The sequence below is a fragment of the Dromaius novaehollandiae genome, chromosome 2, assembly GCF_036370855.1.
Source record: "Dromaius novaehollandiae isolate bDroNov1 chromosome 2, bDroNov1.hap1, whole genome shotgun sequence".
Lineage (NCBI taxonomy): Eukaryota > Metazoa > Chordata > Aves > Casuariiformes > Dromaiidae > Dromaius > Dromaius novaehollandiae.
In genome coordinates this window covers 124,519,287-124,543,658 of record NC_088099.1, presented here as the reverse complement: position 1 = coordinate 124,543,658, position 24,372 = coordinate 124,519,287, and the positions used below count along the sequence as shown (strand labels likewise).

The 24,372-nt window shown below is 37.5% G+C and overlaps 1 protein-coding gene and 1 long non-coding RNA gene across 2 annotated transcripts in view; both read left to right on the top strand.

Annotated features, from left to right (window-relative positions):
- The window catches only part of LOC112983525 (uncharacterized), a 33,069-nt gene extending 19,155 nt beyond the window's left edge, over nt 1-13,914 (top strand). The window contains exons 3-4 of the long non-coding RNA XR_003259251.2: nt 8,199-8,229; nt 10,929-13,914. This is a non-coding gene — a long non-coding RNA (uncharacterized LOC112983525). The remainder of the gene's footprint in view (nt 1-8,198; nt 8,230-10,928) is intronic.
- A 1,018-nt stretch (nt 13,915-14,932) lies between these two features.
- MRPL53 (mitochondrial ribosomal protein L53) lies at nt 14,933-18,968 on the top strand. Its single transcript, XM_026100688.2, has 3 exons — nt 14,933-15,067; nt 16,688-16,800; nt 18,519-18,968. The coding sequence occupies exons 1-3, from the start codon at nt 14,979-14,981 to the stop codon at nt 18,644-18,646; spliced, it is 330 nt and encodes a 109-aa protein (XP_025956473.1). The 5' UTR covers nt 14,933-14,978; the 3' UTR covers nt 18,647-18,968.
- Nucleotides 18,969-24,372: the final 5,404 nt, after the last annotated feature.

The following is a 24,372-nucleotide window of genomic DNA, read 5'->3' as shown; positions in this document are numbered from 1 at the left end:
GGTAAGACATGACTGAAGAGGCAGAAGATTAGCACAGAAAGTTATCTGAAGGAGGCAACGCAATCAACGTGCAACTTTGCAGCAGCTTCCAGCCTCTGCTGAAGTCACAGCAACTGCAAATACATTGCAGCATATATTTCTATACACTAAACTTACTCATAAAGCATCTTTTGCACATGAACAAACATGAGTAACTTTACAGATCATTGCAAAGGCATATACACATTTATGAGAATTTGGTAAAGCCTGCAAAATAGCTTCAATGAATAGGCACACAAATAGCTACACTAGTTTTGGCTATTCTTCCAGAAGAATATTGTCATCTGAATCAGATCAAAGGTTTATCCCTTTGTGCATCCTATCTGGGACTGTATCCAGTAGGAGAAAATATAAAGAAATATAAGGAAAAAACAATTACTGAGGGATGCCTCTTATGCACTACTAGTTTATAAGAATCAGAGGTTAAGGGAGCTGAACTGAAGTGGATCCACTGTATTTCACAACCCTTGATAAACCTATTCTTCATGAATTTGTCTAATCCTGTTTTTAAGCCTTTGACACTTTTAAAGCCCCTTTATGTTTTATTCCCATGAAACTTTGAAGAAAGCCCCCAAAATATCTGTCTGCTTGACAGTGATGTTCAGAGACTGCATTTCAAAGATGCTGGGACAAGCATGTGTGCAACTGAAATTTTGCATTCATACATAGTCACCCAGCCTTGGAACACCTCAGGACAAATCTGATTAATTACAACAAAATCTTATCACTCAAACTTCAACAATTTAGCACTAAAATCCCTGTCACATAAATTTAAATGAGGTATGTACATAGTAGGAACAGAAGATAGCCAATTGCATTCAGCCAAAGTCACTTCAGTTTGCTTCCACTCAAATATTGATACAGGATTCTTTCATATTTATAGCAATATAGTGCTATCACTACACAAAAGATACTGTATTTAATTCTTACAGAAATTCATAAGCTAGTGGGAGTTGCTTTAGAATGTATTTTCAAATGAAAGAAGAAAAACAAAAAGCTCCATAGGATTAAAGGAATCCAGGTACTCTGTCATTCAGGTTTATACTACAGCATCTCTATTGATCTCACATTAGCAAAACAAAGCAGATTTTATTTTTCTCTCTATGGGAAGCCACTGCATTGTTTCCACATGGCAGAAGTAGCCTTTGGAGTGATCTATGTTTAAGAAGCCTGGGAGTGATCCCTGTATCTATCTGAAAAAAACATTCATTTGAGCATATTAAAGGAAAAATGAAAAGTTCCCAGGCAAAAGATTATTGTTGTTATTGCAGCACACTATGCAGTGGAAAAAAACATACTGTTTCTATGCTCCAGTGCTTCATCAATTCACCTGATTGCTGAGTTAAATCCAAGAGCACAAAAGCCTTTTGTTATAACAACAACAAAAGCCTGGTCGATACTAGCTGAATGGAGAAAGTTGTAAACTGTGAAGCTGCACATGTGGCCACATGCTTTAGTATCAGAGTAGTTCCATATTAACAGCTACTATGCCAAGGCAGGGCTACACTTCCCAAAAATACCAGAACATTTTTTCACCTTTGACCCAAGATGATGGTTTTTAGTGAGGACAACAAAGAACACTGAAGACTTGCTGGGAGAAGGCCAAAGGGGAAATATGTGATTCTTCCGTCTACGCTTCTTCAAAGGCATTCGTTATTACCAGTGCAATAAACAACGTCAGATCTATTGTGTTACTAGGCTTGAAAGGCCAAAGGAATCCACTGGAAGTGTGGTTTTTATGACAGTGTAGTTAACTCCCATTATTGTCCCTGCTAAGGAGATGTGGAATCCATGCTGTGGTTTCTTCTTTCTTAACACCCAGCTTACTTTTCCATATCTCCCAGTTATGTTTCACTTTAATGTGATGCCACATAGTAACAAAATGTCATGAAGCTGAATTTCCCGTCTGAACTCTCAAAAATTTTTGTGACTGAAATATTGATAACTTTTTTTTACTCAGCAGTACTTGGTACAGTACAACACTATAGTAAATCTTTGGGCAAGTAATTTTTTCTAAATAGGAGTTCTTTGCTTTCACTGGAGAACACTTAGGAGCACTGTTGGCTAAGAGCTGTTAATCTCTTGAGGGTGAACCCCTCTGTGCTGCAGTGCTGCACAGAATTGTCACCTTGGTGAGTTGCCTGTATGTAGCAATGGCCGGACTAGTCAACCATGTGGGCTCGCACAATAAAACCAGCCTAAAGATGGGTCCTTGCTGGTTGTGCTTAGGAGCTGGGCAGTGTTCCTTTCTCATAATGCTGTATAAAATTTACTGAAGCAGGCAAGAGGGAACTAATTGATAATTTATCTGATTGGCAAGGCATGGCAGGCAAGCTATGTGGAAAGGTAAGTCATTCAGTTACACAGTGACATCATGTTCAGCCATCCTGACCTCATCTCGCAGCTAAGTTAAGATGAAGGAAGTCAACAGAGTTAGCCTGACTCTTCATTAATTATATTTATTAAAAACTAACTCACAGACTGATGCCACTTGTTACTTTCATTCTACTTGAGGGGTTGGGGCAGAGGGAATAAAATTATATTCCCAGAAAATCCTCCAAATCTAGCTGCATTTTCACTCAAGATTATTTATCACTAACCTTTCCTTCTCACATATGAGAGAACTTTCCAGAAGCAAGCTATCAGTTCTTTTCTGACTTGACATAACAACTTACTGTAAGTATTTTCCCTTTTATTTTTATCATGGGCTATGCTGATCTCTATGCATGAAGCTACTGCATGCCCCAAAGATGGAAAAATACACAAAAATTAGATTCTTTCCTTTCCTCTCTTGTAGATCTCAGCAGATAGAATATGAATGAGACTGAATTCTGTTTGGTTTGCTAATTCCAGATTGTTATGTTGTGAAAACCTAACTCTGAAGAGAGCTGCAATTTCTATGAGATCGGTCCAGGTTTATTCACTTCCAATGAATTAAATTGCCATTCTTACAGAATCCAGAAAAGTAAGTGCAGTTCTTGGGAAATCTAAGGATCCTTTAGAAGTACTTTTGGTATTCATGTCACCTGCATCAGCTGGCAGATATCACACGGCACTTTTGGGAACATCTGCACACTTTTAGATAGGCAGCTGGAGGCCAGGCAGGATGCATACGGTGTCAAAAATCATAGTAAGTACCCATGTACAGGCAACTGAATCCTGTCCAGGAGTGGAGCACTCTACAGCTTCTTTTTTTCTCTTGGACCCTTTTGAATCTCTGCATGAATTCAGTAGAAGGAGAGATGCAATTCTCCTTAAAAACATAGGGCAAGTGGGGGATGTCACTGTGGCCAGCAAGAGTTTTCTCCTGTGATCACTCTTTTTCTTCTACCAAAGAAATCTGAAGTCCGTGATATAACCAAGAATGTTTCCAGGTTATCTGTGGCTATAAAGAACAGTGAGATTAGGAGAAAGTAGGGAGGTCTTGGATCCTTTAAACACATAGCACTGGCTTTAACTGGTTTCCCATACCTGTAAGTCATAGAAGACTTTCCCGTGTTCTGGAGATCAATGTTCCCTCAAAGCAAAAAAAGCCAGCATGCAGTAGAAGAAGCAAGAGATACAACACAGAAAAAAATGGGTATGTCTTTTACCTTATATTGGCTTATCTTCATTGGACATGTTTAGGAGACTAGGAAAAGAAATAAGGGTAGAACAGGTCGAAAAGAAGACAATAATGTAGAAAAAGACAGAGACACTTGGATGGACAAGACCAATTAGGCAATCTGTAAGTGCCAGGAAAGGAATATCCCTACAACAGAAATGACTGCAATAAAAAAACACAATAGACTGATTCTCTCTTACTCAAAATGCAAGTAAGACTTGGAGTACATTGCGGCATGTGGCACACAAGGCAGTAAAGTGAAAGACATCTGATATTTGCTTAGCTTCCAACAAGACAGTAGCATTTTGGCACAGCTTAGGTGGCATAGAAAAGCAGGTGTGAGGCATGAATTTCACATTACCTGCTTCTATTGCCAACATTACATGCTCTGCCACTGTAGTTGGAATCTCACATTTAGGGGGCAGAATGACGTTGTGAAACATCCAAGAAAAGACTTACACAATCTCTAGTTGTTCAGCTCTACACCAGTTTAAGGAAATGCTTTCTGGGAAAATCCATTAAAGAAAATCTGATATGACTTGTCTTGCTGCAAAATGTAAGCGAGCTCCACTTAATGTTCACAAAGTTAGAAACAGTCATTATTTCTTTGGCACTTAACATTTTTTAAGAAATTCATATATTTTACTTAATTAGTACTAGCTACAAGGCTATCCTTACATTAAAGAGATTTTATTTAGTTGTATTCAGAAATTTCAACAAGAATCTTGAACTAATGACACATGGATAAATTTAATGTCAACTAATCATCACCTCTAAGATGAAAATAGGTATTCTGTTTGGACAGTGCTATGCCAGAAACAACCACATAGAGACAGACTAGTATGACTAAATATATTTAACCTACAAGTAAGGTTTTGAATGATTTTTTCCTCCCTTGATTGCACAGAAAAATCACACATAGAGGACAGAAAGACAACATGAATGTACCCAAACACACTTGCTGAACAAAACTCTGACCCTATGAAATCAACTCTCAGAGACTCAAAGAGGTTCACCTAGATAGTCACTCCATCATGACTCTTGTTTTGTTGTGGGATACTATGGATTCAATGAATTTACACCAGCAAAAGCCTGGATTTCTGTCACAATAAAATATTAGCAATGAAAAGCATCAAATCGTTCTGCATAAACCTGATGAAGGTGCCCGTGGCAACCTAATGCATTTGCAAGGAACCACCAGCCTGATGCACTTCTAAGTGTGTTATGGTTACTTATTTTTAATAATAATCAGACTGCTGAAAATAATATAACATAATATTAGCTAATTATTTCAGGGTTTTTTTGTTGTTGTTGTTTTTCCTACTCTATCATTACTGGTTACCTGACTTCAGTAGTTTCTAGATTTATGTTCGTCACAACTCAATAGTCAAGTTGGCAGTTTATTTCTTGTTTCTCTTTTCTGTGCCAGTATTACCCTTTACCTTAATCAGAAGTTTTCAAGTAGCTTATTTCTTCATTCTGAGACTGTAATTGATACAATACTTAAAGCTTTTTAAACGTACGTATTTAACTAAGACACCTCTTACTGAATGTCACCTGTAATAAAATGTCTTTTTCACTTCACTGAATTTGATATTTCTCAGGAATACTTACCCTGTGTGAAGGCAAAATAAGCATCAGCCTTTTCAGATAAGGTTTCAAGCAATTCATTGCTTGAAAAAGGCAGAGAAATCTCTTTAATGTGATCAAAGGGATTGGTATCACTTTTCTATTTCTTCTTTTTTTATATTTTCATGCATATTCTTGTGCCGTATGAACACTACAGAAAAGTGCATATATGAAGGCAGGCCACAACTGCTTCACTTTTTACAACTTTTTGTAATGAAAAGGTTGCATAAATATATAAAACATTATCATTTCCATGGCACTTCTCTTCTTATAGTCTTCTGATTTTTGCTCTTAGAATTTAATCATTCTCAGGTAATGTGAAACCAATTATGCATATTTTTAAATCACTTGTTGATAGTGCCATTTAAAGGCCCGCAAGAGTGTGCAGCAGCACTCAAAAATTAGCAGTTTCAGTAAAATTGTTGGTGGCTTCAGCAAGTTTCTGCTGGGGATCAGGATCCCGTTCAAGCATTTCTCTTTGTAAAATTTAGGCAACACAGAGAGTAAATCTGGACAATGGCTTAAATCAGTGTTTCTCAAGCTTTAAGTACAGCCTCTTTTTGGACCCCTCAAGCTTTGTGAAACTCCTTTCAGTGTAAAGTTCCCCTCCTTGGACTTGCCCTCCGCACATTTCCAGGATAACAAGGCAGCACACTAATTTTTTTAGACAGAGAGAATGATAACTGCTGGTTGCTATTACATTGTGGGTAGCAGTTTGGGGGCTTTTGGTCACATACAGCTCTTGAGCAGCTCAAGTGCGATTTGCTATGCTGGGGCTGCATTCATGAGCACAGTGAGGCTGTGCTAACATGGGCCTGACTGATTAGTATGAATATCTAGCAGCAGGAGATCCAGCAGAGACTGCTGAAGCCAGCTTTGCTGGGTTGCAAAGAAGCAATGAGATGCCCTGCTATCATCTCATGCTCATGTACGTGCTGAGAAACCTACCCCTTGACACTCTGAAGTATGCGGACTCTTTGAAGTGTTGTCGAGTTAGGAAGCTGGGTAGCAGCTCCTATCCTGTGACCTCCTTTAAGCCTCTTGGTGGTGCTCTAAGAGGGAGAAAGAGGATGACTCACAACCCAGTTTGAGAAATCTAGACCTGACAAAACTACAGGTATGATAAAGAGCAGTGGAAAAAACTGACAGCTATGGTATTCCTAAAGAAAGTTGGTCTTTACCAAGGAATTGTACCATTACAGAGGAAAAAATGACATTGTTGGCATAAGAAAGGTGAGAAAAATATAGTAGAGAAGCAATATCTGAAAGCAACATAAGGAATTCCCCGAGAACCTGATCTAGAAGAAAGATTTCATTCATTCAGCTATTGCAGTAATCTATAAACAAGGTGAGAATGGGTAAGGAAGGTGTATAATACGAAGCAAAAACCTCCTAGCATCTATGCTGACTCATGACACACTTGATTACACTCCCCAGGGCACATGATGTATTAGTGAGACAACAACGATATTAAAGATCAGAAATTGTGAACACAAATCACAGGAGGGAATAAAGAAATCTCCACTAGTGAAACACTTCAATGAGATGAAACTTCCTGTCACATCTTTAGAGTTTATAGGTATTGACTATGTCCTGAGAGCCCCAGGAGAGGGGGAGGCAGAAGGAACTTTTTAAGACTGTGACAAGCATGGAGGATTTAAAAAATAAATATGGCACTACTAAATAGCTCAAATCAATAATGGAAATAGACTATGTATATTTGCATAAGACTGGGAAAAGAAATGGGGAAGAAGAAAGAGAAATCTCTTCCTCCGAGCTGATTATCTCTGCTTGATTACAGACAATTATATGGTGCACCAAGGGTGGAGCAGGGCTGTCAGTGATTGAAGACGGTGTAGGACAAGGTGGCAGAGACCATTGGGTCATCACAACTGTTCAACAGGAGCTGTCTGCTGCCATAAAAAAACCACAGACAGCTTCCTTTTCATTGTGCTCTGCAGCCTTTCTTAAATGGTGTATTCCTTTGTGTACAATCAAGGTTAAGAGCACCATGCTTCTCAGTTTGGACAACAGAGCATTTGCACAGAAAAACGCATTTGTGCTTGTAGCATGAGAGCGGGCTATGACTGATCAGACATTGTTATAATTGCCAATAAACCAAACTGCCACTGTATAAGGGATTTTGTAAACATATAAAAGGACAGCTTGTGCCCCCAAAACCTCACATTGTTAGTATACCTGGTTGAGCCTCTCAGGAAAACATTGTTTTATTGTCTCTTTTGTGATATGGAATTGCTGGGGGGAGCTACAGTAGACAGCAAATGAATGTATCCCTCATTGCAGGCCTGATGTAGATTGACTAAGTGTGGCTAAATCCACAGTTTCTCTTCACGTGGGAAGATGACTTGTAAAAGCTGCCAAATCTGCCTTCATTTTGAAGTGGTTATTGCTTGAATACTTGCTTGAATCTCTGTAGAACTATTTTAATATGCTAATACATGGTCACAAATGTTTGATTGTCACTACTGTTCTCAGTGAAGCTCTGATAAGCCAAGATGAATTTGTCTACTGCTAGAAATAATCTTTGGAAAATGGATGATCATTATAATTCTTAATCTTTTATCTTTATACATTGATAATTCTTTCAAAAATAGGCAAATAGCATAAAAATAAATGTACTGCAAATAGTTCTAGTTTTATAGTGTTGACTCAACTGGTTAATTTTTATCAGTCAAAACTAGAGAGGGAAATGGACTGGGATAAAATCTGGCAGTTAACTGAGGTGTTAGAGGATTCTTAATTCTCTGAACTAATTGCCTTCTGTGTGACCTTTTATGGTGCTGACTTAAGTGAAATTTGATCAAGTAATTTCTCTATGTACATTTCAATATGAGACCAAAACCAATATATGAACAAAACTGAAGTGTTTGAAATCTCTGACTCATACTTTCTCTCTGTTCAACAGATAAATACTTCACACAAGAAAGTGAATAGAGGTAAGAACTGACTTGGTTAGTCTAAGGGCTCTGAGATGTTTAACTTAGCTAATGAAGAATGAAACATGAATGAGCTGTTAGTAATTCAAGACTGAGACAAAACTAGAGGGATTTCTTCTGTTTCAAGTGACACAGAGAAGAATCTTTGGTATTTTTAAGCAGTTAAGTTATTTTTTTAAAAAAGTTAATCCTAATCTGAAAAACTATTTAGAACTAGCCTAGTAACCAACCCTCTGCTACCTCATCTTCTCAGCTCAACAGTGACCAGTTACGCAGTGGTGATTCATCTTTTTTGATCTGTGGATCCCCACAGTTTTCAAGTGGAGATGGGAACTCCTTGATACTGACTGGACAATCACCAGTAACTTTCTTTTTAAAGTAACCCTTCATGAACCCATTACAAATGGTCTGCAGACCACTAAGGGTTTACAGGTCACAAGTTGAAAATCACTGCTTTAAAGCATGATATTTGCATCATATCTGTATTGCTGGCAATATGTAGTTAAATAAAATTCACTAGTTTTGCTATTTATATTCCTAATTTCATCTGTGTCGCATAATTTCCCTGGGAATACCTATCTAAATTGTCATCTGCTGTCTATTGTTTATATAACGTAGTTTCTTCATGTATAACAACTCCTGTATTATCTTATTTGGTCTCTTCTATCTTCTGACATGCTTACTTCAATTAGTACAGAATAACGTAATTATTACACTATTATTATAATCACATAAGGAGATACCTGACAAATACTTCAAAATGGCTCAGATCTTTATTCTGCCAATTGCTGCAGTAAGTCTGTGCATATCATTGACTGCATTACATCTGAAACGCTTGAGTGAAACCAACTGATTCGTACTCTTCCTGTGTTATGCAGGTTTTTAACTAAAAATCTTTTATTCTAAAACCAAGACATTTATTCTAAAATAACATCAGACCAACAAATTCATGGTCAAGTTGCTGGGTTCTTGAGGGGGCTGGGGGTGGATTTTCTCTTTTTTTTATGTTTACATTCATAACTGGGCATAAAACTGCAAACATAAATGAGCTTCATGTGAAGGATGATGGTTCAGGGAATTGGCATATTTAGATTTACAATCAGAATACTTTTACCATGTCCTCCTAATAATGCAAACTATCTTTGCATTGGGATTACAATAAAATTAAATTTAGTAGCATGTCACTAATGCTGATATGTTTTCAAATTTAAAGACAAATGCTCTTTCAGTCAGATAACTGGAAATAATACTTTTGAATGACTCACTTGAGAAGACACCTATTTCTTATAAATAGATAAAATGAAACAGAATTAGTTACAGAAAACGGTTAAATAAAAATTGCTAATTTTGATATCTAGCTCCTTTATGTTTGCTAACCAGGCACTTTACATTTCTACTTTTATCTGTATTACAGTATTTCATACTGTACAGTACAGTATTTTATACTGTAACCTATGCCTTATGTGTATATAATGTCTAGATACCTCTCTGGAGGTTACAAAAATGTAAGTAAAAACTGGTGCCTAAATAAGGTTGTAGAACATCAGGTGAAGATTCTTGCCATGGAAAGAATTGAGTGCATGGAGAGGCTATTTTGGCTGGCCACCATGTTCAGTTGAGCTTTATTATTATAGTTTGCTGACAATACTAATAACTGAAGACATCAATCTACAGACACGGTTATTCATAGCAAAAGACAGTGAAAACAAACTGCTTTGCTTACAATATTCACAACACCGAAGTATGCCCTCAACAGAGAGATACAAATGTCAATAGGCTGCTGAGCTCCTCAAAATTTGTAATAAGTTATCCACATAAGTTAAGCACAGATACACCTTCAGAAAGTCTTTGAAAATACAGATCAAATTCCAATACAACTGCTTTCTCTACGCTCTGCAGTTAGGGCACTTCTGGAAATCTGTTCCTCTTAAATTACAGTAACAGTTCTATCAAAGTTAGGTCTGTCAAATGGGAGTGTACCTTTGGGTCACTGTTTGCAGACACCTCTAAGGTCAAAATATACACATTTAACCTACCTGGAGTTTCAAACATAGATTTCAGACCTCAAGGACTCAGGTGCTAACCTTAGGTATTTGCCATTCATTTAAGCTCATCTTTGTGCCTTATTCTGTTATGATAATGAACTTTCTTTGCTGGAAGCAACTGCATATTTTAAATCAACATGAAAACATCCAAATGATAGCTGCATGTATTCAATGTGGTATTTATTAGACAGAGAAGAAAAACAGAGGAAGTAAAGCTTATGTTCTTTCTCATACGAAGATGTAGCTTGAAAAACTCCAGTATCATCATCCAGTATTATCATCAAGAAATTAAGTTATAAAAGTCAGGAACTGGCACAATATGTTCTTTGCCAGTTAAATACTGCATATTACTTTAGCAAACATTTCTGCTAGCAACTGTTAACCTCAAGCAATAGAAATATCTGTTTGCAGAGGAGTAAAGAGCAGCTAGGGAATCTGTTTTTTCACTCTCATAAAAGCTTTTCTTCACTGATATGCAGAGTTATTATTTCAGAATGAGTTATAAAACAAACTTGTTTTAAGTGGTACTTTTGCTGGTTGAGTTTAATTTTATTTCTGAAAACCATATTAACAGCATAAAATTATTAGTAGATTTATAAATGATACACAAAATTAGTATTACTATTGGTTTAAAGCTATATTTAACTTCTTTAGTTTCCAGAGGAAAAAGGATCTTCCCAGGCTCTTTTCTTTGAGGATATATTTTTAAAATGCAGTAACTGACATATGGTGTAAGAATACTCAGTTCAAAGGAAGAAACAAAACAAGACAGAAAACACAGACTGGTTTCTGTTTTTATGACTCAGTTACAACAAGCAATGCTCCTCCAGGTATAGCAAGGAAATCATCCCGACGTTTCCGCAAGTGTGGCACTAGTATTTTATAATGACTTCCTACAAGTCCTTTGTGATCTTGACCCTCTTTGTCCATAGCTCTTATGAAGATTTGCCTCCTGATATTGGACTTGTCAGATGGTTTTTCTGCTTCCAGAAAGGACTCTTTTTTACTGTCAAGCCCAGCACACTGTCTTTTTCAAAGACCCTCTCCTGGCTGTCTGTCTGGAAGCATCACCTCAGTGCAAAACAGGCAGGCCGCTGGATTTATTTTGGCTCACCTCTCCTTAGCAGGGGCTAATACCCTGAAGGCAGCATTACATGGTGTTATAACTAGATGTGTGGACATGAAATTCTGATTGCTAAATCCTGGGCCTACAGACATTTGTGACAGGATTCAGAGAAAGAATCATGAAAAAAGAATAAAAATGCAAAGGAAGAAATCAGCTGAGGACAAGAGGAGATAATGAACCAAATAAATGCATGGAGGTATAATACCATACCTGGAATGAAGCATCCAGAGCTCTCTGCCATGAAATGTTCTGGAAAAAAATCTGAAAGACCACAAGATTTTAAGGGAAGAAATTAATTGAAGAGCAATCAAAAAACAGAGTCAAGATGCTAAAACCAGACATGCCCAAACTATGGAGAAATTGGATTCCAAGAGCTCTGAAATATGGGCCTTTATGTAGTCAGAAAACATTACAGAAAATGAAAGTGATAAAGAAAGAAAAGGGAAAAAGAATCCTCCCTGGATCTAAGAGAACTGGGAGAAGCAATGAGAAAAGAGGAAAATTCACTGACTATAACTAAAATTATAATCTTTTTCTGCCTGTCTTCCTAATGAGAGTGTAAAAAAATTGCTGCATTTTTTTGCTTGCTATGTGTGATGCTTAGATACAAATCACCTATGGGGTTGTGACTAGACTGCAGTGAAACTAATGACGTGAGTCTGTAGACTTGGGATGAGAAAATATTTATAAAAAAAAGATCAGCCTGGTGAAAGGAATGTTAAAATTATTTTTATTATGATATTATAACATTTATATCTGTTCATGTTATTATACTTTAGGAATGTGTGTGGTTATCACTAGGTAGAAGAATCATGAATCATTCAGCTTCCAAGGGACGTCCCTGGAGAACAGTCTCAAATGCAGATGTTTCAGAATTCCCAAATTACTTGCTAGAGTTGGAGGGACTGATTCAAGGTCTTTCACAGATGAGTTGTTATGAGATATCCTGAAATGGCAATTAAAATTGTTCTTCAGAGGTCAATTGGTTACTCTGGTTTAAAACCAGGGTAGTCCAACAGACTGCAGTTAACCTGGGTTGAAAGGCAGGTGAAGGAACTGTTTTTTTAAATATGTGTCACTTTGATGGCTATCTATCTCATTTACTTACTGCAAAAGTTAGCACTGTTTTACTAGAATGATCATTATCACAAACTATACTTTCTGCATTTAGTGTGAATGTAGAAAAAAAACTTGGTTGTCCTCAAGTATGGTGAGGATCCAAGTTCAGGATATTCATACTCATAGTCATCAGCTCCCTTGGTTTCATTTCAGTTATATTCTATCCTATCAAGGGAGGAAAAGAATATAGAGTTTTTCAGTTACCAAATAGATATTCTTTCATGTTATTACAAATCTTTCAGATTTCAAAAAAAAAAAAAAATTTTTTTTGCAAGAGCACAGATGGTTTTCAGTTCTTCCAAAAAGATGGCTTAAGAGGAAAGATGCAACTTCTATTGCTGACAATAAATGTTAAAAAGTTAACTGATCTGAGTGTGGAAATGAGAAGACAAAATTTTCTTTTCATTGAATTGTGCTAAATAAGCTAAGCACATTCTACATGAAACTACTATCAAAACACAATAGGCGAAAATATAAAAATATTTTTGCCACACTTATTTTGGAGCCAGTAAGTGCCACAGTACCACTAGTGTGAGGAAGGGAGCCCGTAGGACAATCAGTGATCATTCTTACTTCCTCATTCCTTTGTTGCTGTTATCCCTGTAATGCTCCATAAAAGCTGGCGGAAATTTTGCTACAGATTTTAAATAGAATGAATAAATATCTTCATGTTACAATTAAGAAATTTATGTTGAAATTTTGTAAGCTACAAGTTTACCTTCTAAAATATAAAACATTCTGTTTATCTTGTTCTGGATCTGAACCTTCATATCTTACTCAGGCAAAATTAAAAATAAATCAGCCATTGTTGGTTAAAGAGGGGATTTCTTTCAAAAGATATCTCACAGAAATGTATTTTTTCCCATTGTGCAAAGACTATGACACATACGAGTAAGAATAAAAACATTAAAACTGTATTGATTCCTCTGAATTTATTTTTGCTACTTCATTTATATTGGCTAAATCTCAATGAAAAGGATAAGTTTTCTCAAAGATTATGTGATTTAAAAAAAGAACTTCCAATAAATATAAATAGGTTATGCTTTACAAAGGATGCTAGATATTTTATGTATTTCCTGTAGATTGGAAACATAGGTTTGTATTGAACGTTCCACAGCAATTCACAACGTGTTTAAATACCATTACTACTGGGTTTATTCCACCCTATACCTAATCCTTAACAAGATCTCAGTACTCAGCAGAACAAAGTAGTGAGACCGTTTAACAATTTATCAAGGAGATTTCCGCCACCTAGTGGAAAATATATGAATGACATGAATACATACCTGAATATCTAAAAACCTTTGTTTCAAGACGAAGTATGTAACTGCTCTATCTAAACCATTAGAAAAATGTATTTACTTCCATAGTATTTTTTAATAAAAAAACTCTACTTCTTGATATATTGCAAAATATTGCCTCTAACTTATCTTTAGTCATATTGGCTACTCCTCATTTATCCTCATTCATACCCTTGTTTATCCAAGCATATTGGCTATTACACTACTTCTGGAAGATATCAGAAGCTGTCACCCAATACGGAGCAGAATCAGCATGAAGCAAACAAAAGCCAGACTTCCTCAGCAACCTCACCTCTTCTTAAAAAAAAAAACACAATTTTTTCTTAAGTGTACCTACTAGTCTAATAAAAAGTATTACCTCTACCTATGCACCTCATCTTTTTTCATATCCTTAGAACATCGCAGCTGCAATGACAGGAATACATTACGGTAATTGTTCCAGTTATACTTCATTTAGTACATTGCACAAAAAATGAATGTTATCAGAAGAAACATAAATGCTAATCAAGTCGTAATTCCAAAGACATGGGGCAGAAAGCTGTTGCTTCGCACATCCACAATCATGCACTGGTTTGGAAGAGGTAAACGTAAAATCATTATGATAATAACAACTGCAATGGATTCTGCTTGAGCGAATCCTCACATACCCACAGCAGGTATTTGCACCGCTTATATTTGGGTATGTAAAGTCATGCCTAAATTTGGCATTTTGAGGGCTATGCAGTGAAAAGTGGAGTCGGGACAGGTTGGTCTGTTGGTCTCGCTCTCTCCGTTGACTGCAAATGAGCTTTCTTCTAGGTGAGGGATCACCACAGCTTTCCACTCTCCCAAGGTCCACCCCGAGGGGAAACGCTTCCCCCAAGCCCACCCCTTAGCATGTAGCGCACAGAGGAGTACACACACTCCGCCGGCCCCACAACGAGGGTCTTTTCCCCATCAGGCCGCTTTGCTTCAGGCGAAAGCCAGTCCCGCAGCGCAGCGGGCACTGGGAGCCTGCCCGTCCCCTGAGGGAAGGGGTGGACATGGCGGCCGGAGGGGCGCGCTCCCCGCACTACATTTCCCAGAAGCCCCGTGGGGGCCGAGGACGCGCCGGCGCCTTTTCCCTCCTGCTGCAGCGAGGGGGCTGCTGGGAGTTGTAGTAGGGGAGGCGGAGGGAACATGGCGTCCAAGATCCGGGTGGCACTTCGGCCCGTGAAGAGTATCTTGGTCCGCTTCTGCCCGTTCGAGCCCAACGTGGAGAGCACAAGGTGAGAGTCTGCTGCCGCCCGCCCGGCCCGGCCCGGCCCCGCGGCGCCTCTCGCCGTCCCGGTTGTGGGGCCGCGGTGCCTCGGGCCTCGCTGCGGAGGGAGGCGGCCGGTGGGCGCCGCCATCTTCCCCCGGGCCTCGGGGCTCCCTCCGCAGCTTCAGTTTAAAGAGCGCCCCTCGTACGCCCAATCCTCGTGGGCTTTTGGTTTTATGCTTTTCCCTTTTTGGTTTTATAATTTTATTTATTTATTTTGGGGGCTGGGGTTATCCTAACTAGCACTTTTTAATAGTTATGCTGTAAATTAAAACCTAAAGTGACCCCAGTGCGGCCTGTGCCCTAGGCCCCTCCACAGAGCCCTGTCTTGGTGACTCCTCCACAACGATGTTTGCTGGGTTTTCTCGTAGTTGCGCTTAGGAACACAAAAAGTAATTCCCTAAATAAAAAGGACGGAGTAGAGGCCAGAGCCACTCCAACTGTTGCCCTGACTACATTGGTAGTAGAAGTAAAAGGCAGCAGCTAAAATTACTGCCACTGCAAAACCATACAGTTTGCTGGTGCTATAGCAAGTGTAAGAAAGAACACATAGCGGGAGTGAATCTGTAAGAAAAGGGCGTTTTTTTGTTCATTCTTTGAAGAAGAACTTCCCTTTCACCAGCTTTTACGTTCACTATATGCTTTATATAACTTTCACAATCTTGGTCTTTGAGGGCCTGCATTTAGCATGGCTTCATAGTTTAGTTTAGTCAAGACAGAACCTTAACGTTTTATAATGGTTGAGAAGACACTGTATTTGTCTTAAAGGCTATGTTTATGCTAAGTATTGTCAGAATGTGCACAGCATTAATTTTAAGCAGATTTGTAGAGGATCTCCATGTCTGAGTATAGACTCTTGCATATCAATGTATGTGTTTAACTTTTCCAGTCTACTCATAGAGATGCTGCTCTCTCAGTTGCTGAGGATGTAGGTGTGGGACTAAAGTTACTGGTCCAAATGCTTGTAATGGGAGAGAAAGGAGGAAACACCTGCTGCTGTGTCTTGGTAATTGGCTGCTCGAGAGATCTAAGAAATTATGCTTCTGGAGTGATGCAACCTCTGCCAGTTCTGCATGGAAGGAATATAAAATGGCATTTTCCATTTACACACACATCTACTATTAAAATGGTCTTGTTAACACAACCTAATCTAGAATGTTTTTAAGTCAACTGAATGTCAAGTAGATTTCATACATATGAGAAACCTACTGGAAACAGATATTGTTAAATAACTAAATGCGGTCTGAACCCAAACAATAAAACAGTGGTAAGTAAATGTTGTATAAGGAAAAATGAGAATGGCTTTGCTGATTCTGCATTTTTTATATTAGTAACCAAGCTGAGAGAAATGCAGAAAGTGCATACACTGAATTTTTGAAAAATTCTTTAGTATGCTTTTTACATAATAGCACATAACACCTCCATTTGAATTTTTGAGAGTGATTCTCTCGTAAGAAGTACATGTCTGAAATTATTAAATGAAAATCCTATTTTATTTATACTTTCATCAGCTAGCAACGTCAAGCTATTAAAATTAATTATAGAAATATCTGTAATATACTTAATACATTTTCAAATGTATTTTCAGAATATTTCTTCAACGAATATACCATAAAAAAATCTATGACACCAACAGGAACTGTGAAGTGACTGCTGATGTAAGACATGATGGGTCTGAACCACTTGTAGATGTTATGTTTGGTAAGGAGTTTATTTTTAATCTTTACAGAAAGTCCTTCCAGATTTGGGTTGTTATGGTAGTATTATCTTCTCTGTTTTTTTTATTGTGACTGCTTTGTTTTGGTTCTGGTCCACAGCTACATGTTGTACAGTTAAGAAGAAAAAAGGAAGAGGGAATTATTAACAGACTAATGTATAGAGAAATGTGTATATATATCTTCATACTACAGTTAGAACTGCTGGATCTTAGATCAAAAAGCTGACTTAATTTTAGGCTAGAGTCCACATTTGAAGCGACATACTTGTGTGCCCTTGCAGCTCAGGTGGAATTCCAGTGAATGTAGCTCTGTTTGAATGTAAAAATATGTTCACATTCTGTCCATCTTATTATCTCTGGCAGAGGCATCTTAATCTTGAGACTAGAAAGCTGATTGCTTTAGATGCTTATGCCTCTGAGTAACTTGCTATGTATTTACTGAGTGTGAAGGAACAGCTCACAAGGATAAGACTTTTCATGTGCAGAAGGACTTACAAAATGAGGTCAACTGATCTGTGACAAATGATGTATTTTGGACCGTATGATCTTTAAAGGTCCCTTCCAACCTCACCATTTTGTGATTCTGTGAATAGGGAGGGAACTGATGGTGAAAATTTTGTCAGTTCTGGAAGCAGCCCAGAGTCTAGGCTGTGAACAGATGGCTCTAATCTGCTTTTGTCCTCTTCCCTGGCTGCATCTTCTTTCCTGCTGTGCCTTAATGGCCCAATATGGCATGTAGCCCGTTAAAGTTTTTATTATTATTGATCCTTTTCTTGAACTTTCATATATTTAGTGAATCAGTGGGAATGTCAAGAGTGTGGAATGTACTTGGCTTTGTCATTACAGTGTTGACTATGCTTCCTTCTCCCTTTCCCATGCCTCTGCATTTCCCATCCTTGTCTCTAACTGTGATGTATTAAGACCTAAGCCGTAAAGCTTAATGCTTTTCACAGTGTAAAACCAAAACAATTTATTTCTCTGACACCAAGAGCTACAGCTCTGAACTCTTCACTTTCTAAGAGCTGATTATTTTCCAAGTGAAGAGTTTACAGCCCTTCTAGTTGGCAGACATGGGTCTGGAACTTGGATGCTGCGCGTGGTATTGCATTATATGGGTTTGAATATATGACTTTTATATTTGTAAATGTTTCAAAAATAAAATATTTGGGCACTATACTTAACTTGTAATGCGCCTTCCGTTTTCAGGTAGTTTTTTCAGAATTTTAAAAATCCTTTTGCTCTCTACTTTAAACATTACAACTGCTGGATTGCATCGACCAATTCATTGTTTTGGCTAAAGAAATAAGTTAAACAGACCGTATACAATGTGCTGCTAAAATGCTGAGCCATGTGTGGAAATTATGCCTTCTAGTCTCTTCTATGCCTTCTGTTAGATGACTTTGAGAGCATAGGGTGAGCCATTCTGATCAAATATGTTTCCCCTGTCGGTATATCTAGAGAAACATTTCTGATTTTTGGATGGTACAATACAGAAATAAAAATTTTGTATGTATTGTTTGCAATTTAATATGTTGTTTGTTCTTACAGTGTTGTTGTATAAACAGATTCCTTGGTAAATGGAATACTTTTTAATCAGACAATATGAACAGGGTTTTTGGATTTATATATACGAGACAGAACTGCACACTAAAGCAATTGTGACTTAGACTTTGTGAGTTCTTAAAACTTGTTCCCTTTACAGCTGATGGAGAGCGACTGATAATGAAAGGAGCCAACCTGACAACAGTAGAAATGTTAACGGCATTGAGCTCCAGATGTAATACGAAAGAGCTTAAAGCAGAACAGAAAAGCAAGAAGAAGAGTCCCTGAAGTACCAAACAAATGTGTTCACATTTACATGTGTCAAAAGCGGCAGACTGCATAGAAGGCTTTTCTCATACGTGACAAATCTGAAAGTTTAACATGCAGCAGAACGAACCATTTAAATGTTCCTGCCTCTTCTCCTCAAGAAAAATGCACTGGAGCAACATAACTTTTTAACACTAGCGGGTCAAAATGGCTTAATGCACAAGTGAATCTTTCTAAACAGCTGCCTGTTGGTCATCTGCATGTTGGACTAAAATCACATGTATTTGCCTATGAATATGAATAATGGATGTTAGTTGTTAAGTTAATAAATGTTAAAAATCAAGACAGATCTCTTTAGACATTTCTATGGTCTGTACAGCGGAATGCAATATACTATTAGGGTGGTGATAATTTTGAAAATTTTTAAATGCAGATATCTGAAGAAAATCTTTGAAATATTCATCGTTGACTTTAGTTGAGGGGCAGCAAGCTGCAAATACAGTGTAGGTTTTATAATATCCTGCTTGTCTGCTGCTAAGTACCTACCTTTTCTTCCTCTCTTTTCCAAGAAAGTGTGAGATTTGATAAATGTGAGTTTAGCTCAGCAATTAAAGTGACAGGGTAACGGGACTGGGAACACATAGTAAAGTTACTCTTCCTGCAAAAAAGTAGCAAAATTTATCTCAAAGGGAAAGCTAAGTTAGTGTTTTTGACAGTTGGAGGAAAGGACTGTCTTTGAAGTTCAGTTTTGTAATATTTTTGTCACTCAGTTTTGAGGAATTTCATTAAATATTCTGTAAACATCAAAGGAAGAGCATGACTGTGTTTATAGATACAACCCTATTATTTATTAAAGTAAGTGTTTAGGAATCTCATCTGTATTTCAGAATTTTGTGGATGTGGGAGGGCTAATCTCTCCTCTACAGGTGGAGGTGTCAGCTGCTCAGGTGTTTCATATGCATCAATTTTGTTCTAGTTCAGTTCTTAATGAAAAAGTAATTAAAGTTCTAGTTTCTAGAATCAAAAGGTGTAGTCCTGAGTTGAGAGGTATTAGTCCTACCTATTATTAATCAGATGCTTGACTTTTACAAAATTGTAGTACATATATTTCCAAAGGTAATTTTGCTGCAGATTTAGGACACAAATCTTGTCTCTAAAACTAGATTTAGTTTATTTTTGCCAGGATTTGTAAGTGGCCACTGTCCTTTCTTAAGGCAACATCATATTACGTACCAGCACTGTCAAGGCAGGTCTTTGCCGACTTCTTCAACAGGATGTTGAAGTCAAGATAATATCTTCATGTTGCAGAAGCAGAGATGTGTTAAAGATTTTGTGGTATTTTACGATGGCCTCTTTTCTTCAGTGTGTTTGGAAGAAATAAAGGAAAAGAAGAGGGTGAGATAAGATGATCGGGACAGATATGTTGATGAAATTTGGACAGGAGAGCAATATATTTGAATTACTTAGTCTGGGATGGATACCAGTCTGTTGTCCGTTTATTAAGCCACCAGCTTTATGGAGTGGTCTCAGAATGCTGAGCTCCTGAACCTGCTGCTGAGCTCTGTTCTGGTGGAAGGAGTTCTGAGAACATCTGAAATTTTTTGAAAGAATTTCAAATCCTGTGAAGCTAAAAGAGCATCTTAGAAAGTGGACCAAATAGAAGAAAGGATTTTCAAAGGACATTTTTGATTCTTTTTTTTTTTTCCAGTTTAGAAGAATGTCGTATGGTGTGACTTTGAAGAGCCCTTACCTGAAGAAGCCTTACACAGAAGGTGAGAACAGATCAAGTGGAAAAGCACTGCAGAATTGCTAATTCATTCCTCAATTAATTGCATATTTGTATGCTCAAAAGCCTTCTTACAATAATGTATCAGTGATATTAGATAACCTTATTTTTGTGTTTTCTTTTTTCTTTATATAGCAATGGTGTCAGACAACTTTTGCAAAAGTTGTATTTAAGTGTGTAGCATTTAAATACATCTTAAACCCAATAAAAAGCCATTTGCAAACACTTTAAGAATAAAACAAGGGTTAAGTAGTATCAATTTTCGAGAGTGATTGTAAAGGGATCGGTTTTTAGTAAGATTACTCTTAGTCTTTATATCAGTCTAAGTGGAGGTTTATGTTTATGAAGAGAAAAGAGTGAAAAATTTAGCTCCTAGTTCAGCTTTTTCTAGCCAAAATAAATCCTCTCCACAGCTGAAGAAAGGTGATTTTTTTCTTTAGTCTGAAGGACAGACATCTGGCTTTCTATGGAGTGATCTTACTAGGCATTTGCATGTTAACTCGGAGATGCCAAACATTTTTGCTTAGATTAGGCAAAGGGCCTATAATATAGTCACTGAGAGCTGACTGACAATTCAGTGGACAAGATGTCAGCTAATGCTGCCTTTGCTGTGTGTGCTGAGCTGCAATTTACAATGGAAAAACTCCCGTATGTTTTCTGCATGAAAAAGTAGTAATGACTAGTATTTGAATATGTAATAAAGAAAATGATATAAAAGATTAAAAAAAAAAGCTAAAGAGGTGCATTGTCAACACTGACTAGATACTGAAGTGATATGAACAAGCTGTACAGGCAAGGAGATATTCCTCTGATTATTGTTCTCTGCCTGATAAAATTGTTAGGTTAATATCTACCTTTATCTGCATGGTACAGGGGAAAAAAAAATCTACATCTGTGTTTTTCAAGTATGCTAAAGATGATCTTTAATGAACTTATTCACTAAGTAGTTAAATAACTTTACTCTGAGCTGTTCATACATCAGCATCAATTTCTGCTCCTGAGTGGCTGAATGAAACAAAGCAGAGTGACCTGCTGTTCTGACATTTTAGTGACATGCACAGTCTAGGCTGTGTGGATATACAGGGTATTAAGATCAGTTGTACAGCACAAAGCCAGGCTGGATGAGCATTGACTTTGAACATTATTATTCTCTAACCCACAATTCTTGATTTCCCCATCAAAAACATGGGCACTTGCCTAAATATCAGAGGAACTGGAGGAAGCACCCCCAAATATGGGGATTAACAAAATACAAATACCACAACCTTGTAGGATAAGTAGGATTTCTGATAGCAGGTGATGACATTAAAATATCTAGACCTTTAATACCTGGTCATTCAATCATCTTAGACCTGTTTATCGTACAACAGCTAATGATGCAGATGTTCTTGTCAATGTGTAAGGAAGATAGTTCTAAAGGAGAGGAAAGTGCTATTCAGATATCAATAGATGGTCAGGGAACTTCTTTTTTTTTAAATATCTGCAATGTTATTTTTAGAAAAAGATGACAATGTCTTTAAGAAAGATTTCAGCAGGAACAGCAATGTTTCTGAACATTTCCACAGGGAATTTTACCTACTAGCTGGTTCATACATGCCAGTGCAAATACCGTTCCTCATCTCAATTTGGGCAATTTCATGATATGTATTGTGGGAAAAACTGGGTGCAATGCAGTATGCTGTGCAAACTCCACTTGAGGAGTGGAAGATGCTTTAATTCTTTCAATTCTTTCAGAAGCGATGCAGTCTAATAGATATTATGATTTGTCAATATGCAAAAGGCATCATCTACTCATTTCAGAAAACTGTGCACAAGTATTTGCACTGTTGGATATGGAAGATTGCATTAATTTTTGTTGGCTCTTCTTAATTCCTCAGCTATACTGTATGAATTTTCAATGACCAATAAGTTAATATGATGTAATGAAGCTTGTGTACCCTCCCCATACACACATACACCCCCAGAATAATTTGAGAATTGCTGTCTTACTGCCCACCTCATCAACAAAATGTGCAGCCAGTATCCCTAGATACAAGATCCTTGCTTCTCCACTGGATGGTTTGGAGACTGACAGCTCACTTACCAACCCTTCCTCTCTGAACTGCACCTCCCCTCCCTTACCCTTCTCCTCACTTAATAGCCTTTTTCCTTCCTGATGATATTTGGTCTCGTCCACTCGTACTTTCCCCCGCTGGAAGGCCTGGGTCACTCTTCTGAGCCTTTTCTGTGGTCTGCTGAGAACTTTGAGTAGCTTCAAGCAGCCAAGAGGTTTGCTTCCAGCAGGCTGCTGCTGCCTCTCTGCTTCCTCCCCAGCATCACTATATTTTGAGAAATGCTGGGCCACAGCAGCACAAGCAATTAGAGGTGTGACTTTGCTCTCTGATCATCTTTTATTTAACGACAAATCATCTTTACATTGAGTTGGTCTCTCAAGATTTTACAAAATTAAGACTGTATCAGGGATATGTTAGAGGTGTGAGGATGAAGAAATTCCCATGTGCTCATATGTTTTCATTGTGTCTTGTTATTTTAATTTTCAAAAATTGTACTTGAAAGCAGAATTAATGTGAGCTTAGAAACTGTAGTTGATTTAAAACGGACTCATATATTGGCAGTGTTGCAAACAGAAGTTAATAGCGTATCAAAGGCGATATCTGCATTGTGCCTTACTGGATGAGCCAAGTCTGACTTGCTAACATAGGAAAAGAAGGTTTCTATTTACCCACTTATTGCTTCTTCTCCATTTCTTTTGACTCCTCCACCTTTTTTCTTCATGACTTTCATTCCCCGAAGGCTCTTATTTTTGTTATGTTAGATGTTCTATAAAAATCTTTGGGCCAGAAATATGGCAATTAATATATAGAAATCAAATTTTGTTAATGTTTGCCTTTTCTTGCTTTACAGTGTATAGTGTTTTTGGTTCTTTTTTTCATGCTGATGCCTGGAATTTCTTTGGCTTCTCACTAAGATAGTAGATTGGAAAGTTTAAGAAGTATAGGTACATCATAGAGCTATTTTTAAAATTTACCTAAATAAAACAGCTAGCAAAGATTTAAGCAATATACAGATGCAAAAGTCATAGCTAAATGACAAATATCCTAAGTATATATATTTTTTAAAGTAGTCATTCCTTTAATACAATAAACTTATAGATAGCTTAGTAACTTCATGAAAAAATCAAATGTGTCATAAACAATAAAACTTTCCTCTGTTTTGTCCAAAGGAGGTCTTCAAAGTTTATGGATCTTTTAGCATACACTAAAGCATACCAAAGTGAAGATGTTCAGGTTGAAGGGGAAGCAAAGTGCATGGACATGATTTCTTTTATATAAATTCCTACAAGCAGTTCCATTTACAGCAAAATAAATCAAAGCCAATACCTTAAGTTTCAGCAAGCTGGCAAACTATGCAACCTCTCTGTTTTCTGAGTGAAATCCTGCCTATGTCATGAATGACATGGCTATGGTATTGCTTTCTTTATTGTACATAGGAATTTTTATGAATAAAAATGACAGAGAGGAAAAAATAATATCTTACTGTTTCACCACTATGGGACAGCAGCAAAAAAATGGAAAAGCTAAGTAAAGGTATGGAAATAGCATATGGTTCTCATACTGAATGTGACAGTCATGTATATTGTAGCAGGAAGTCTGGTTAAGAGCAATCATCGTAGAACTTCTTGGGATTCCCTTCCCATTTGGAAAGAAGAGCTCAGGTAGCAGGACAGGGTCCTGACTGCAGTTCTGTTCATTACTGAAGCAGAAGGCATGTTTAGTTTTCCATTGTGCAGGCAACGCACATACTCAGAGCCCTTTTTATGGATGTTCATCATGATACTGTGCTTAGGTACCAAAACAGTCCTAACACTGGTCCCTCTGTTCTTACGCATCTCTTTATCTGGGAAGGTTGCAAAGTATTTTTGATGTGAGCTCTCTATTCTATCTTCACAGAAGTAAGAACT